At 39.1% G+C, this 19,030-nt stretch overlaps 1 protein-coding gene across 5 annotated transcripts in view; it reads right to left on the reverse strand.

Annotated features, from left to right (window-relative positions):
- The window catches only part of Mctp2 (multiple C2 and transmembrane domain containing 2), a 219,887-nt gene that overhangs the window by 128,987 nt on the left and 71,870 nt on the right, over positions 1-19,030 (reverse strand). For 4 of the 5 annotated variants that reach the window (XM_076935826.1, XM_034495257.2, XM_076935828.1 and 1 more), the window contains exons 6-10: positions 18,918-18,994; positions 18,424-18,535; positions 14,088-14,123; positions 3,662-3,826; positions 1,288-1,418 (exon numbers count right to left, since the gene is read on the reverse strand). In XM_076935826.1, coding sequence (XP_076791941.1) covers positions 1,288-1,418; positions 3,662-3,826; positions 14,088-14,123; positions 18,424-18,535; positions 18,918-18,994 — 521 coding nt within the window. Of the gene's footprint in view, positions 1-1,287; positions 1,419-3,661; positions 3,827-14,087; positions 14,124-18,423; positions 18,536-18,917; positions 18,995-19,030 lie in introns of those variants that run through there. The other variant, XM_076935837.1, reaches the window with a different exon arrangement.

A 19,030-nucleotide genomic window follows, 5' to 3' on the forward strand; every position in this document is an offset into this window, starting at 1 on the left:
TAATCGTTAGTTTTGAGTAATAAGCCCTTCTCCTTGGCTAGCATCCCAAACATCAAGGTGTACTGGCTCCATAGGAGAGGTGAAAACGTCTCTCTCATGCGTCAGCAGTGGCTCAGCATACAGCTTTGAGTTTTGGCTCCAGGCCGGAAGCTGACAACCAATAGCTGTTGGCATCCCTTTTAAAAATTTGTGTTCCTCATTTAAGATTTATATACAAATTATGCATCTAGGGGAAGAGCAAAAGGGGATGATTAGATATAAAAGATGGGCTCCATATACTCCAAATCCTAGCTCTAGAACTCACTCTTCTCCAGGCCAAGGATAACTTGCTCTCCCTAGCTTGAGGGGCTCTGCGGCCGGAAGTCACAGGTGAGGTGAACTGCGGCCAGCACATTTCCTTTGTGCTTATTACAAGCTAGGCATGGTCTTGTGGTTTTATTGTATTCCTTGCTACAATCCTGGAAGAAACTATAATTCTGACGTTATAATCTGTTACCCATGGGTAACCACATCAATTGAGCTGTTAAGAGTCAAAAGTAAACAAATAAACAACAGAATGGCTTTGGCTGCTCCAGATTCTATGATAGTTTGTCACAAAATCCAGCAAGGACATTGAATTTTTTTTTCTTTCAATGAACAACTCACCTTCTTCTTTTATTTATTAGTTTGTGAAACTAAAATGAACTCTTGGCTCTGTTTACAAATACATCCCAATGGCCTGAAACAGCACATAACTCTCTATGGAGATTTCCAGGCTCACAAACCGCAGTGTGTCCTTTGAATGAATAGAGTGTACATGTGGATTAGACCAACCTTGGGTAAAATGTTTACTTTAGAGAACATGCCCGTAGTAACCACATGAAGACATTTTGGGATCTAACAACCACTTGCATAGCTTTTATATTATATTATTATTTGTAATACAGAGACAAATCATGTAAGATGTGCAAGTATCTGCAGTATCTGAATGCCAATATGATAGCAGTTCCTATATATGCTAACCATTAAGTATATTATTATCATCAGGAGTTCCTGAAATGAGCTCCTTATTAATAAAGTGGAACTCTATTTCCTTCTGTTTAGAGCCTGCAATGAATACTGGGCTGCATTTACCAATTAGAAAACTGACTAACAGCCCTTCCACATTAAGTAGATGCCCAGCTCACTACTGGCTTCTTAGGAATAGGATATGGGTGTCCACTCTCAACCCAAACAGATAAGGTATTCTTTCAGAGCTGGCCCTGTGCAATCAGAAGCCCCCACCCCAATAGTAGCAGAGTGACTCACGTGCCCAGTCGCTCCTCATGCTTTTTGCTGTCCTTTCCCCACACTTCAATGTCCAAAATGCCCATCCTGTCAGAGAAGTAGTGAAAGTCAAACTGTTCCTGCCACTGCGGATTTGCACTCTTACACAGTGTCTAGAAAACATGCAGTTACAGGATTTACTTTCTCAGAAGGTAGGTCATGGCTATAGCAGCTACACATTCATGTTATGTCTACAGGGAAGGAAGTCCCCATGATGAGACTGGTCTCTTAGCAAGACATACTTAACTTCTGGAATAGAAGGGACCCTCATGGACTCAAGTTAACAACATATGACTACTCTTTAAATGACTCCACAACACAGCAATTTTTCCATCAAGTTAAAAAGACTAGCATAAGGAACTATAAAATCCACACAAACATGCAGTGAATGAGGGGCCTACAACTGGTCATTCCTACAGAAGATAGCATTAACTGTCAAATCAAATGCAAGTGATCTTTGTGTTGATGTTTATTAGACCAGGTCTAAGCATCAGATAAACATACAGTTTGTAGGTTCAATTAAAATCTTCTTGGCACATTAAGTAGGAACTCGATACTATGTGATAACATATATCTGTCTATTTTTCAGTCCGAAGATACTAAATCCCAACACTATGGCAGAGGGAAAACCAGAAAGTTCTATTTTATCATACTTGAAACATCAGCAAGAATTTTAGAAAAATCACACGCATGTTCCTGTGTTTTCTAAGTGTGACCAAATTGCTGATGGGGTAGCTGTGTTGGTAAGATCTCCATTTTTTTTCTTTCTTTTATGGAGATGATTTTGTGAATAAATATTTCAAGCATTGGTGACTCGGTCTGGCCTTAAGGTTACAGGCCAACACTTAAATCATCAGCACCAACTATTTCTATGCAAAAAAAAAAAAAAAAAAAAAAAAGAAAGAAAGAAAAAAAGAAAAAGAAAAAAAGCATGTTGAGCAAGCAGCTCACACACATGTCAGCTCTTTGTCACTTCACCTAGTTTTTTATACCATTTTTAACGTATCAGATAACAGAGCTTACATTCAAAGGAGAAAAAGATGCCTTAGACATATAAATTCAGTGCAGTCTTTCCTATAGGGCATATGCTAGACATTGAACTAATTCTACATATCACCTCCCACTGAATAGCTAAATGTTCACAGGATAAACAAGCTTTCTACAGATCCTTAGCCTGACCATGACTGGCTAAAGATGCTTCAATAGAGGAAAGTGATCATTCTCATGTAGTCAGTGCCAGGCTCTGCCCGAAATGACCTGTTTGAGAGGATTCTCTGCACATCTCAGATCCCATTCATGCTGATTTATTTCTTTATCTCTCTATCTATCTATCTATCTATCTATCTACCTACCTACCTACCTATCTATCTTGTATGCTTCTGTTCACTATGTGCCTTGGAGTGAAGGATATCTAATGTTGGATTTTTTTTTTTTTTTTTTGCACTGTAGTTTGGGCATCACAGAGCCTCTGGCCTTCCTGCCTCCTTTCCCAAGTTATCTATATCGACTCTGCTGCTTTCTGGGTACCAGAAAACCCTTGTGGAAATGATTTGCTTTCCAAACTTTCTAGGAAAAAAATGTTTAATATGGTTTCTTGCAATGGGCATAACTTTCAATTACCCTAGCCCCTTTAACTTATAAAACATATCAACTATTCCTATCTGATAGTTATAAAATAGTTATAAAAAATATAAAAACTAATAAATTGCTATGGTTTAAAAATGATGATTTTTTTAATTCAATCCACACCAAATTACTAAGATTAAGAACTATATGGAGGTTAGATTGGCAGGATCAGACAATTTATTTTTATAAAACAGTTTAAAAAACACTGTTATTTTTTTAGTACTTTATGCAGTTGGGTGATATTGTTGTCGTTATTAACCAAAAAACACAAAAGAAAACAACAAAAATCAGCAAACCTCAGAAACATCAGATCTAGTTTGTGTGTTAAGACACACAAGGGAAAGATAAAACAGGACACACAGTTTTGAAACTACTTTTACTTCTTTCCAATATTAATGTTGTCTTTTAGAGCTATGAAGAACACTTGTCTACCCTCTTCCTGCTGTCTAGGAAGCCCACGTTGCTGATTCTCAAACTGAAGATGTCATGCATGCAGAACTGTGATTTGAGAAGATTTTCCTGTCTCTGAAATCCATGTGAAAATGAATTACACTAAGCAACACCCACTATAGTTTAATGCATCTAGACTATTGCCTTGTTTCAGGGATGCTATTTAACAAAGCTGTGGGGAGGCTAACATTAGTTGGCTCTACTCTTAAGAGTGGGAAGATTTTTCATCTTTATTGTTCGGAAAAATGATGTCCTCCCTTGTGGAATTAACAGAACTTACCTTGCTTTTGTACCTCTGCTCTCCTAGTTTTAACTGGACAAACATCTCTGTCATGTTCCCTCCTGAGACATTCTTCCCTTCCAAGAGAGTTATACTTATAATCCCATTCCAGAGTTGGTTCTTCCTCAGGGACTCTGAGAGGCGTAGGTTGCGGATCAAGGAGGACTATGAATGAATGAATGAATGAATGAATGAATAGATAAATAAATAAATAAATAAATAAATGTTGGTTGCTCTTCAAAATGAGTCTGGCAGACATAGACACAGGAATTTCAGCCCCCTCCCCGTCTCCTTTTCAGCCTGAAGTTCTCTAGGCTTGGGAGAAAGCATTAGTATCTCTTGGTTTTGCAAATCCAGGCTCTCCGTTCTATGAGTTGCTTCCACTGTACGCAAAAAATAGATGCAAGCAATGTGGGGCTTGAGCTCTGGTCTGCACTTCCACTCTGGTGAGCTCTTTCACAGAATTCCTTAAACTTGGCTTTGTCTGTTTGGCTAGGTTGAAGTGGAGAAAGGCAGTTTTGAAAACAGAGCACTAAGAGACAAAATTGTTCTGGGGACTTAACAATAATGACTGTGGATTTTCTTTATCACATTTAAATTTATCCTGTGTCCCCCTCATTGGTCAGGAAAGTATTTTAAACCCCATGCCAGTGAGAGGAGCCACTGCTCAAGTGTAGCTTACAGTGACCTAGCTGGTCAAATAACCTGTGTGGATCTAGAGGCTGAGGTGAGACCAGTTGGGATGCGAAGGAGAGTAAAAAATACATTTCAGAGTTCCTGAAGACCAGAAGGACTACGTAATTCAATCTGTTGTTTTCCTTTTTCTAAATGATTTTATTTGTATATCTGTTAAACACAGTATAGACAGAAGACAAAAATCTATTACAAAATGATAAAGATGATGGCTGCACTTTTTCTAATCCCCATTATGTACATTTTCAGCTCCCACAAAATAGAACCAATCTCCATGCCCTCACTCACTACATTCGACTTTCCACCGATCTCATCAATCCCTCCCTTCATCGTGTCTTCCTACAACATTTTAGTGAGAAATCCATATTTGTTTCTCTGGGATCAAAATGTCACCGTGACACTCAACAAAAGGAACCATCCTCCCTTTAGCACTGCGCAGAACCCCGTGGAGCTCTCCTTGGACCCATCTCTCAGTGGTCTCTTCATACTCAGTTGTTTTGAGTTAGGATTTCCACCTGATCCACTTGCCACATTTAGCTGTCAGACTTCATCTCCAAACTCTCCTTGATAAGTGAATTCTAATGAGCATATATTTTTCTTTAGAGGAAAGGATCCCTGGACTGAAGAATGTGAGTGTAATTGAGCATCAGGACAAACCAATGCATTGCTAACCTTGTGTGTCTATTCCTACCATCCACTTTCTCTGTCTTTGTGGTCATTTAGACCCCAATTTGCTTAAACACCAGGAAGCAACAACTTATCCTAATGAGTAGTAAGTCAGGTCCATATTAATAATGTATGAGCTTACTTGATACAACTCTGTCACTCCATCATTCTCAAGAAATGATGGATCAGTGCCACTCTTTGTATTTTGATGAAAATTGTGTGTTAACATTAAAAAACACTACTTTTATGGAAGGATGTACTCTCAACATTTATCCATGATGCACATAGTGATTTTCTTTCATGAATGTAAGTGCATGTGCGTGTGTGTGTGTGTGTGTGAGAGAGAGAGAGAGAGAGAGAGACAGAGAGACAGAGACAGAGAGAGAGAGAGAGAGAGAGAGAGAGAGAGAGAGAGAGAGAGAGAGAGAAGAGAGAAAGAGAGAGACTAATTTCATAGTACTAATGCAGACCAAAACATGCAGATGGGAAAATAATGAAAGAGGAGAGAAACACTTCTCCAAGAAGACAAAGATTATCTCTTAACCCCTAATGATCACTTGGTCTTCTATACAATATATCCAATAAGAGATGCAAAATAGTTGAAATTAGATGACTGCTAAAATCACATTACAAAAGCAGCTCACAACACAGACATGCATCTACGTGTATTCTCACCTACAGATGTACATACAAACACAGCATATACACTTACACTTTTTATAGCTTTTTGAGTGCATGAGTTGAAATGTCTGCCTTTAAAGAAAAAAAATGAGATTTTGATTCATAAGTCCTGCTGTGATCCCTTCTTTTGCTGTTTTTTTCCCCCTTCTTAAAAGTTTGACTCCTAACCAACGAGCTAAAGCATGACCTGTCCCACGGCCATGCTTCAAAGTTCCGACAGATACATTCCTCCCTCAACACTGCAACTATTTCAAAATCCCTTTTATAAAACGGGGAGTAATGTCCACAAGGGATCAAAGGGCATCCTACAGTCTGGCAATTGCCTAAGAAAAATGGCAACATGTTCATGAAATATGCCCTAAAATAATTTTGCAGTGCGGTATGTCCTAATTTCAAATTGGATGTTTACCTTGGAAAGGCCTCTATCTAACTTGTCTATAAAGCAGCCCCACTTAGCTCTGTGAGCTCTGTGAAAATGGAATCCAAAGCTGGTTATTAAGGGGGCTGGAGATGGGTTCCATATGGCAGAACAGCATGGGAGGGCAAAGCCGAGGCCTGCATCAGGCAGGGCTTGGCTGAAGCTCCTGATCTATCCATGGACACTCGTTGTGTTACAGCATAACATCTGGATTATGGCTTGTAATGTCCCTGGGAAATATCCTCTTTCCATCAAAGCCTTTATCTATCTCCGTCGGACTTTGAATATTTTAGTATTTAACGCAGTCATGTTTGATCTGATAGACTTCCTCATTCACTGGCCAAGTTTTCTTCCCCACCACCCACCACCACCCCCACCCCACCTCACACCGCCCCCCCCTCCGGCGAAAGGCAGGGTAGAAGAAGAGAATTATTTATTGCATATTACGCAGATAGGAAAGAAAGTAAGACTTTTATTCTACTCATTTGACCTTAAAAAACATTTCACTTGCAAACCCCACATCTATGTACTTGTGTGTGATCTAAAGACATTCTATATACTTTCTTCAGCATTCCTTCCTGAAGGGAGAGAAAGACAGGGACAGACAGACAGACAGACAGACAGACAGACACATCCAGTGTGTGCTCTATTGCACAGCAAGGTTAGTGAAACATATTCTCTTCTTCAAACATTCACCCCACAATAAATCGACTCATTGACACTCACTCAGTTAGCTGAATACTTGGGGTTTCATGTCTCTGTCCCTGCCTATAAGGGAGATTTGTCATCTTAATGCGGCTTGGAATTTGATAGGCAAGGAGGAAATGACCCATCAAAGGGGAAACCCACCCCACCTGAGCTGAAACAAACACCAGCTGATAGAGAAAAGTTTCTGGGTCCTGACCCTAATTCCTCCCCAGACAGGAGGAATAAAATATAGTGCATCAGGGTTCTGTTATTTTCCTCCTTCCTCCCCAAGGATCAGAACCTTTTAGTATTTCTATGTGATCCATTCATCTCTCTGTGTCTGGGCCCCCACTCCCTATGAACAACACTCATTCTTCTTAGAAGGAAAAAGTGATGTTCATTGAAAGCACATCCATCAATTATTAATAGAAAAAAATAAAGACAGGGTGTGATCCTCAGTTTATTAAACATACTGATTCCCATGCAAATGAAACAGCCTCCCCTGCCCCAATGATTTCTTTACTTACAAGTCACCATAACCCCACACCCAGAGCTCCGCTGTAAGAAAAGGAATCTGTATGCTACAGGAACTTTTGCCCACTTCCAGGAGGATCCAAGATTCATTTCAGAATCTCACAAGGTTCTCAAAGTGAATACATTTATACAGGGTTTATAGAGTGACTTGTAGCCTGGTGACACCAAGGTTGACCATGATGTTAGGAGGTGGGAGGAAGGTCTGTGGTCATCAACAGCAACACTACATTCCCTGCCAGCTCCAGAATGGAATGTGCAAATGGATACCAGAAAATAAAAGAGAAGAAACAAAAGGGAAAAGAAAAGGGAATGAAAGATGCAGGAGGATAAGGGTCTGGTGGGATGCTTCAGTGGATAAGAGCATGTGTTTCACAAGCATGCAGACAGAAGTTTGAATCCCCCAGCTCAGCACCCACAAAAAATGACCAGCATGACCATGAGCATCTGGTTGTTAGCAGCATAAATGTAGATGGAGAAAGGAAAATGGCTGAAGCTAAATTGCCAGCCAGTTTAGGTCAAATTGACTAGTTCCAGGCTCAGTGAACCACCCTTGCCTAAGGAATAAGGCAAAGGTTGATAAGGCAGGATAGCCAAGAGTTTCCTCAGACCTACACACACACACACACACACACACACACACACACACACACACCACACATATAAATACCACACAGAATAAACAAACAAAGAATAAAGATCAAAAGCAGTGACTTGTATAGACAGGGGACATGCAACATACTATACAATCCATTAATTTTTTAGGTGTCAGCAGTGAAGGGTCTGGAGTTGCCAACATATCCTATATACCCATTATGGTCCTAAAGTCTCTGTGACAACACAGGTAGCCAACAGAAGCCAATGCACAAAAGGAAATTAAAAATTCAACCACCATTGTCCAAAAATTGACTAGCAAAGTGGGTCTCCACCTCTGTGGACTGTTCCCTTGCAAAGCTGAAGAAAAGCAACCAGCCTATAAAAGCCTTCACTGAAATATTCCTTTCAAGTGGTTTCAACATGTAAAACTACTGCTTCCTGTCAACAGATTTACAGCACAGTGAGAGCAGATCCACACATGCAGGGACCCAGTTTCTAGAACAGCCCCTCCTCTGCAACTCCCTACAACATCCAAAGAGGGTCCTGGGCCATAAGCGCTGACAGAACTACATAAAATCCTCAACTAAGCATACAAAGAAAACTTTCTATGTTTCCCACACATACATGTACATGGAAGATGAGATTTATATCTGTACATGTACTTGTAGCAAAAGCTCCAACAATACAAACACTGTCTGTGTCTAGAGTTATAAAGATGCTATCTTTATCTTCTTAGTTATAAAGAAATATCATCACTTGTGTTTTGTATGTGAAAATAAAAAACTAAATTAAGAAAAGATTTAATAAATAGACTAGTACTGTATGTGGTCAATGATTCTCTAAATTTGGGACAAAAAAATACATTTTCTATTATTAACAGGGAGTGAAGAAATTGTATTTAAACTGAGCATGGTGGTGCATGCCCATAATCTCAATCCTTGTGGGGAAGAGGGGAAGAGACTGAGGTAGGTTAAGCAGTATACGTTTGAGGCCAATTTCATCTACATAACAGGTTCTAAGTTACTCACAACTGCGTGGTAAAAACTTGTCTCAAATCTATCAAGCAAAAACAGTTTTAAAATAGACTTTAAAAATAATTATAACAATTTCCAAATGTGACTGGTTTGGGAGTAATATTTAGGAGCAGGTTGTTTGAACCCTAACATCATCTCTGCCTCTTTCTTGACAGCTCCATTATTTTGAGTGGCCATATTTTCATGCTCCATCACTCCAGTCTTCTCAAAAGCTTCCCTGTGCAAAACCTTGGGCCCCCCCTACTGCCATGCTGGACTGGGAGATGGTCTTGCTATCTGGCCCTAAAGACTCACTCATCCCACACACTCAAATTCTCTAATTCACACTTACATTCCAGGACAGCATTCCTGCTATAAGATAATTTCCCATGACAAATTTTGGTGCAAGACTGAGTCTAATACTACTGAGAACACAGATATGGTCACATCCCTAAGAAGATGGTGTCCTGACTCTCTACCCCAGAGCACATAGAAGCTTACAGAGCTCTAGCAGGTTGACAGCCTGACCTGAACATGGCTGCAGCTTCCAGAAAGCAGGAATATCCCAGAAGTCACTCTGCCTTGTTTCATGTTGACCTTAACTTCTTAAAAAAAAACAGCAGAAGGGTCAGGGTTGAGACACTCAGCATGAGACTATGTAGGGCCACAACTAGACCTACAGAGAGCAGACAGCAAATAGACAGAGACAAGGCAAGGGTGGAGCTCAGTGGTAGACCATGTGTTTAGCCTAAGACCTGGAGTTCTATTCCTAGCACCAAGAGTTAACAACAATAAAAGGATAGAGGAAAGCATTAAATGACAGATAATATTTGGAGAATAAGACAGAAATACATAGATCCATAAGATTTAAATATAAACAACAGACACACGCGTGTGCATACACAGAGGGAAGAGAGAGAGGGAGGGAGGGAGGGAGGGGTAAAGAAAGAGAGAGAGAGAGAGGGAGGGAGAGAGAGATTTATGAACAAAGAGATATATGGCAGTTGAACATATAATTCCAAGTCCATAGTTTAACCCAAAAAGCATATAGTGCAACCGTGTTACTGTGAGCAGACATTAAAGGACATGTTCAAATGGAAGTGAGCAAATGAACGAACCAAAAGCATAGCATGCTGCTCACTAGAGTGTGTCAGGAAACACACAGCGCCCTGGACTCCTTGAATGTTTCTTCATGTATCAAGGACTCCCTCACACTACTTCCAGGCTCACAGACCAATAAGGCATGGGGAGTTCACATAGAGAAATGTGTATGGTCAGACCTGTTTATCCAATCAATGGAGAGGCACCATTTGGATAGAACTGGTTCTCTTTTTTTCCCTAACTACAAACAGAAAAGCAATCATTAAACTCACTCCTCTTCCTGGGTGAGATTTGGTCACAGGACAGCTCAAAAAAGACAGACAATAGACAGGCAGGCAAGCAGACAGGCAGGCAGACAGGCAAGGGCCCCTTCAAATTCTTTCACTAGCCTCCCCCAGTCTAGGCTCTTCTACAGCAAACAAGCTTTGTGCCAATTTCTCTCCCCTTACTGAGCCAGCTGGAGCACAGATGATTAGGGGGAACCTAGAAAGTGTAGCCCACAGAGTTCAGCCTCCACAATAACACACAGAAACTGCAATAAAAGTCTACAAAGCCAAAAGGGCCAAAAGTTGGCACTACTAGTCAAGTAATTTCATAACAGACGATAAAAATGTTACACTGGTGTGGGTCCTCTCTTATCTCAGATGGCTGACATATTAATGTGTGAATCAGAAGGTCAAAAAAGAGATGTGGTAAGGTACGTACTCATCCCAATGAAAATGCATGGAAGGCACAGGAAATCCACAGCTAAAGGAACATGTGTTCCGACATCTTTACAGACCAGATGAGGAGAGCCTCTCCCCACAGCTCTGTGTGTGTGTGTGTGTGTGTGTGTGTGTGTGTGTGTGTGTGTGTGTGTGTGTGTGTGATGTGCATGCAGGAAATAGAAAGGGAGAGGGAGAAACAGAGACAGAGAGAGACAGAGAGAGACAGAGAGACAGAGAGATAGAGAAAGACTAGAGCTACAAGCTGTCTAGAAACCACCATGGATCTGCTATCCCTGTCTCTAGTTACCGTTGTGTCCCCTCTTGCATTAAACTGTCTGGTGGTCAGAACTGCTGTGAATATTCTTACATAGAGATGCAGCACACACCGCACTACACCCAAGTATGTTTTGGAGCAGCCCTGGCCACACTGGCTACTGCACAGCAGAAATGAAAAAAGAAGTAGATGCCAGTCTGTGATCTATTATATAAAACCCCGATTTCTCCATTCAATGGTCATTTTAAAAGATTTTTCTGGATGGAAGCTAAGCCTATCTTAAAAAGCTGTCCTTCTGTAACTATCACATTGAAATCTAGGGCAAAATATCAAAGATACATTTTAAAACATGCCACAAAGACACTCATACTCGGGAATATTTGAGGTAACCCCAAAAATACAAAAGTTGTAGAGAAAAAGAAGCAATTGTCTAAATAAAGGCATTGTCAAAATCCGATGGAGGTTAAAATTCCCGTTATGCATTCGGTAGCACAGAGGTATATTTTTCGATATTCATAGCAAAGTAATCTTTTGCTAATATTAAGTATAATATGAAATCCTAAGAAAGAAAAAGACATTTGTACGAGTTGCAGAAATGGTTGAGGAGCTAAGAGCACTGGCTGTTCTTGCACTGGTTCTCAGCCTTCCTAACATTACAATCTTGTAATACAGTTTCTTATGTTGTCGTGAACCCCAATCATAACATTATTTTGTTGCGATTTTCCTGCAAATTTTCCACTATTATGAGTCAAAAATGATCCGATATGTGACGGTCCTGGGGATGGCGACCCACAGGTTGAGAATCACTCTTCTAGAGACTCCAAGTTCAATACTGAGCATCACATGGGAGCTCATAGCCATCTGTAACTCCAGTCCCAGGGGATCCAACTTCTTCCCCTGGACTCCAGAAGCACCAGGCCTGCATGTGATATACAGATACACATGTACCAAACATTTATACATACAAATATTTTTAAATAATTAAAGATATTCGGGGTTTAAAATATCAAAAGGGATATGATCGGAGAATTTTATCCATGTTTACACTGTTAATGGCAGTGGGTGTAGAATTGTCGAGTACTTTTTTTCATAAGACAATTTATAAGCTATCTCAGTTTCTTCCTTAAGATGCATACTTTCAAATGCACAGAAGGTGACATCACCATTAAGTGCACAGCAATATATAATCCTCATGTCTCACACATGAATATCTCTCATCTTCATCAAATTTTTACTTGTCTGGAATGTTACTAACATATGTACTGGCTTTGGGCATTTATTACATTCTTGAGCCCAGCACGCACTGAAGTCAAAATTCCAGAAAGTAAGAGCAAAATAAAGCCCACAGCTCAGCCTCAACACATAACTCTGTTGTATCTATATATAAATACTGCTCTCTGGATCCTCTGTCCCCTTCATATTTTTGATATCTTTATCCAAGCCGTCGACATTTTTCCTACCCCTCTTCATTCCTTTGGCCATTGTTCCATAACCTTTCCTGTCCTCCCTAGACTCCAATATTCCCCAGGCTCACAATTTCTGTTTCTCGCCTTTATGTTCCCCCACAAACTGCCAGTGCTCTTCCACAGACTGAAGCTCCCTAAGTAAAGATGGTTATTGATGTACAGTACCGGTGTTTTAGTGCAGTAGCCGAATCAATAAAGGAGAAAATACTGCTTTGTCAGGCTTCACCAAGGCATTCTGGGAAACTTTACTGCTCTGGGTGGTTACAGCAACTCTTAATACAGAGCACGAGAGCTGGACTCCCTTCTGTGGTGAGAAATGGTGTTCTCCTACCCTCTAGTGACTGTGTAGGAATAAGGCAAAGGTGGAGAATGCCTGAGATCACAGCACACCATTGTTATCATTCCCCCTTCTGTGTCTGAACCTGGACCAGAGAGCGAGGAACCTGGTGAGGTGGGGAGGACCAGTTACCTTTTCATAATTCTGTTAGCATGTTTAAGAAGCAGAAAGATGCACTGGAATCGGGTTGTGCTAGCATTATCAGCACCTACTGATTTCTGAAGGAAGAGAGTCTTATTGACTCTCTATGTATTTCCCTGTCTCTCTGACTCTGTGTTTCTCCCTCTTCTCTCTGTCTCTCTCTCTCTCAAAAATATTAAGAATTCTTGATTTTAATGCAGACTCCATATTTTATAATCAACTGAGATATTGTACACTTACAATTAGAAACTGCATGTGCACACACACTCATGCTTATTCAAGTGATTGTCTGGAGAACCTCTTTCTACTACAGGCATGAATTAGCTCCAACATTCTGAAATCAAATTTGACAGAGCCTAAAATACTACCTCATTTAAGTAGAATTCTACATCTCTTGATAAAGGAGCAAGAATTGCTAAGTTAGGTTAAAAATACTTTGGGGGGATCTTTCAGTGTAATTTTGCCATTTAATTACCTAATTTATAATTTTGTAATTTATTAACTTAAGAATAAATTCAGAACCCTTTCCTTGGTATTCCTACTAAATTGTAAAATATCATGCAATCACTTAGATATATTAATGATCTATAACCCACCAGCACTTCATGAAGAAATATTTCTACTTAACAATTAAGAAGTAGTCTTGATCCAGAAGATATGACTGAGACATATAAAGGCCTCCACGGATTCAGCCCATCTTCACCATGTGGCCCCTGAAGCAATCACTTTACCTTCTCATGGCAAATAACTTCCTGAAGGGACAGCAGCTAACCATGCCACAGTCTAAGTGCTTCAAGCTTAATGAAGTGTAAAATTCTAACATGCCTGGTACATATAAAATGTCACCACTCAAACAAGCACAAGTTCCAACATCTGGTCATGCCCTAACTTAATGAAACTCTAAAGAAATGTCCTTTGCTTTTTATTTATTAAAACAGTAAAAAGTAAAGAACGCTGTCACAAATCAAATGTGGGCAATACTACACACACACACACACACACACATACACACACACACACACACACACACACACACACATACACACACGGATGTATTTATCAAAAACATGAATTTTTATCCAAATTATATAAAGACAAAAACAAACAAATTTACCTTGCTGGCACTTAACCGCTTCCGATTTGACCAGCGCTTCAATGTACAGTGAAGATATCAAAATGAAAGAGAAAAACATCGGATCATTAATAATGTGACCAACCTACTTGACATTCCATATAATGCAGATTATATTCACATTATTACTCCCAAATCTGAAAGTTAGCATTACCAATCACCCCCTCCCCATTAAAAAAAATGAGCTAATGTAAAAAATAAATTAGAAACAAAGAAATATCACGCTAAGGTAGCTATACTAATCATTTCCTCAGAGTATTCAGAATGGATCAGCCTTGGCAGACAACTACCATTCAATCTCAATAAGTACATTTTAAAAAAATAAATGAAATAGCATAATTTCATCTTCAAAAAGGGGAATATCAGATTTCTTCTACTGACAGCGTTTAGGGAGCACTGTAAAATTGTTTGTAAATTCTTAACTAATGTCAGTTTGTGTTTAGGTCATCCATAAATTTACTTAATAGAAAACATAATTCTATTATTTTTAAAGGTTAAAACTTGAGAGTCAACATAACAGAAAAGAATGCAGAACTTATGCCACATGGAAATCTGGTATTTTGTAAGCTAATTAAAAAATACTAAAAAATACTTTAGAATCATCATTTTCCAATTAAATTAATTTAGTTGATCAAGCAAATGTGTGAAGAAAGGAAAAAGTGTTGAAGGCCAACCCATTTCACACTGTTCTTTTTCTGATCCCTCCTTTGTTCTGAAAAGGCTGCTCAATTTTCTGTATGGTTGAAATTTTCTTTCAGAAAAAAATCCTCCTCTTCTCCCAAGTCAGTATCCAGTACCACAATGGTCTGCTCTGGCTGGCTCACTATCTTCCTGTTTGTTAAAATGTGGCTAAACTCATGATACTGCAATTAAATTATATATCTAACCAAGCTGACCACATCTACTATAATGCTCAAGGAACAGAAAAAATGCAGGCAAATGGCATGTCTGCTTTGCTAATGTCTCCTCAATCAAGAGGAAACCTGAAAAAGAATAAACACCAAGAGGAATTCACTTCCATTTCACCAGCAGCAGCTAGCACAGAACATGGGGACCCATAAGACCCTCGTTAATACTTGTCCTGGAGAAATAGTGACTTCATCATCATGCATCTGAACATAGTGACAGGTGCTACAACTAGGCTTTAAAATAAAATATTCTGGTATTTTCTCAATAAAAGATCAAGTATTATTTTCACTTAATCCAATCACTGAAATTCATGGCAACCTCAAAGGGGCAAAAAGCTACTAGATCTTTTTTTTTTTTTTTTTTTTTTTTAATAAGTGCTTGATTTGCTGTAGCAATCACAGAAGATAAAGATAAAACAGGTTAGGCCATTAACATGATATCTACCTTACTATCATGCTACAAGCTACCATATATGGAGTATTTCTATTAGGCCTGGCACCCATAGTTGATCATGCCATGATCATTCCAATCCCCATAATGGTATCTTTACTCTTACCCAGGCATGAGGGAAACACCTCAGAGAGGTTAAGTAAGCCTGTAGACTTGACCGACAGTTTGTTGGCAAAGCCTGCAGTGCTAATTATGACCCCACTCTTTTCCAAGAAAAGGGAAGTGCAGTTCTCTCTCTCCGCCTTCTAGTCAGGGCCAAGCTCACCATACTCAGATATCTAGCACAGACACAAGCTGCACGTCTTAAGAATGTTCTAATTGTATTTTGAGAGAAAAGTTTCATTTTAACAGGAAGGGTGATGTGTGTAGGAGGAGCTAAGGTGGGAGGAGTACTGAGAGGAAGAAAAGGAGTAAGAAGAGGAGGAGAAGAAAGAGAGGAGAAGCTAGGTGATGAGAGAGAGAAAGAGGGGGGAGACAGGGAGGCAGATGTTCATGTATCTCCACCAGTCAAAGATAGTTGTTATATCTAGGTTGGGAAGTGGGTTACACCTCTGACTGAACAATACCAAACTTATAAAGCCTATGATTAACATTTTTTTAAAAAAATGTATAAATGCAAAAAGGAAAAGGGGGCATAGGATAGGGGTTTTCTAAGGGGGGGATGGGGAAAGGGGATGGCATCTGAAGTGTAAATGAAAGATCTAATAAATAAATAAATAAATAAATAAATAAATAAATAAATAAAAGAATGTTATTCTCACTTTGGTTCTAAAGCCAGAAAACGTGACTCACTGCTAGCAAGAAAAATGGGTACAAAACTGAGAAGCTGAGCCAGAACTCCTCCACAGTTTACACATTAGTGGAAAAATGTATAAACCAAGCATACTAATTACATAAATCTACTGCACTCCAGGACCAAGGGCTAGTCCACATAAAAAACTCAAATAAAACCACTTTTTATTATCAACTTAATATTAATAAAAAGATTTTTTTTCTATTTAGTATAACCAAATGGACTGTGATAGCCCTGTAAGAGAAAAAACTATGTATGGTTCATAATAAATCATCCCTCCATGATTGACCCTTTGGTAATGCTCAGATCAATTGTATAAAGCAAAAAAAAAAAAAAAAAAAAAAAAAAGGAAATTGTAATGCAAAGTAAATGAGACAGGCAGTCCTCTGTGTGATTCTGTTTTCAGAGTCTATATAATACCCTGTACAGTTAGCTTCTACTGGGCGTAAGGAGAGCACATAAGTAAGCAGAAAATTCTAACAACCTCAACAGAGGAGGCAGCGAATGGGGCTCAAATATTAAGAGGGGCCAGGCTAAGTTAGACAAAGACAAAGCATACTCTTTGAACCTTGAAGAGACAGAGTTCGAGGTGCATCCCAAGTGCAAACCTACGCTGCTCCTCACATTAACTGCTCTGCAGGATGAGATAAATTGAAATCAAACTGCTATTCCTTTAAAGTTCCAAATGTGGTGATTCCGAAATGCAGTTGAAAGGCGATATGATTGCTGAGCATAGGTCCAGCGAGAGACGTATAAACATTCAAAAGGTGCAGCCATTTCCGTGGGAGAAACCAACTTTACAAAAGTCACCAAAGAAATTGGAAAAAAAACACAATGGCTCTTAAGTGGTGCACCACAGGCACCTGGTTCTAATACTTATCCATATCACATATTAATTTAGCCTAGCACCCACCTCAAGCTACCTGACACCTACTATACACTTGAATAGTGCATCTAGGGGCACAGATTCTGAATTAATCACAACAGGATGAAAAGGAGGCTAAAGAAGAGCCCCAGATAGAGGGGGCAGAGAAAACCAGGCTCGTCCTCATCCTATCGACAGTTTCAGTGAGGTCCCAAGTGTGTATGTTTGTTTACATTAGAATTTTATTCTGTCATTTTTTAAAGTAAATGATCTTAAGGAATTCAAATTTTAAAATCTAATGTTTACTAGACACTGACAATTGAAAAATTCTTAGTATACTTTTCCTATTACTTTAAGCCAGCTTCTGGGAGTTTACTAGTAAATTAGTTATAGTCTTCGTTATGAAATAAATTCCAACAGAAAGACTAACCAATAGCTAAAATGAAGAACATTTACTTTAATTTAGAAGGTGTTATTAGAAGCCCAGCTGTGAACCGGCTTCAGATTTTCATACTGGACTCTGCAGGTTTGAATATAACAAAAATATTCTTTCTCCTGTCACCCCTTCAGCTTTATTTTTTTAATCTTTTAGTAAATTGTAATCAAACACATTGTGTTCTTATTTTAATTATTGGAATTATAATGTACAATTCATGAATATGAAAATGAGATTATAATTTTCATCAGCATGTTTACTTGTAAGAGCAGACTTTCTATCTTATCTTAACAAAATCAAATGCTTCACTGACGGTGCAGACATCGCCACTATATGGTGTGCTAATGAGAAATTTCCATGTGGTAGACAAGAGAACATTAACATTTGCATTTTCACAAACACGCACCCGGTGGAAAAGTCAGCAGCTAAAAGCAACAGCAAATAAAGAAGGCAAAGGCCTTGGTGTGTTGTAAGTGGACACTTGATTGTCTCAGAATCCATGATGTAAATGTTAAATTCTGGGAACTGATTGTGTCACTGAATATATGAAAGTCGCCCAGCATCTAAGAACGACTAAAGGGAGACTCTGATAACTAAGAAAAACTCTACTTACAAGGGTTTGTGTATCCAGGCAAAACATTCTGGAGTTTAATAGCTATCCTAACCATACCTTAAGTCAGCCAGGTAACTTCTTACTACCTGGGTTGTCTGTCCAGTGGTTCATGAGAGAGAGCATACATAACCACACACTGATACTTGATGCAAATATTTTACTTCTCCCACTTAATATACAATTGACAGTCTGTCAGACTGTCCTCAAAAAGCCATCACCACGGAGAGATTAAACAGAAAGGTCCACACTTACATGCCTCTTGAAATCACCCTGTTTTACAACTAGGTTCAAATTTAACACAATCACTCCCATGTCGTCTTCTAAACTGTTTGGATCTTCCAATTTTAAAATATGTTCAGTAGTCCTGCAAGCAAAAACACAGCATGTGATTTTTAACACTAATTGGCAACAGGACATAAAAGTACATACATCAGGAGCTCACGACAAAGGCCCCACTACCTCTGCATAAAGACTGAACACGGTGAGGTGTTTGTTGGCAGCAGGATGTGGATAGAGAACCACATTTGGTAAAACTAAATTTCCTAGGGGGGGAAAAACTCTGGTATTATCAAACTTAACATTGGTTCACTGATCTTCCTGCTCTACCACCAAAATAATGTATTAAAAACAAATTGTTAAATTATGGACCTTAATATTTTAAAAAAAATCTAAATAAGCACCATTTAATATAAACATAGGTTTCCCCCAAAACTCACTGATAATGATTCAAGGTAAAAATACGATACCTGTTAAGTTCAAGATCCCTGAGAACGACAAAGGCAGAACCCATGAAATCAGACTTGGTTAAGTCTCGATCATAGACCTAGAAAAGGGTTTGGGCATTAGCACACAGGGCTGT

This window comes from Arvicanthis niloticus, chromosome 1, assembly GCF_011762505.2.
Source record: "Arvicanthis niloticus isolate mArvNil1 chromosome 1, mArvNil1.pat.X, whole genome shotgun sequence".
Lineage (NCBI taxonomy): Eukaryota > Metazoa > Chordata > Mammalia > Rodentia > Muridae > Arvicanthis > Arvicanthis niloticus.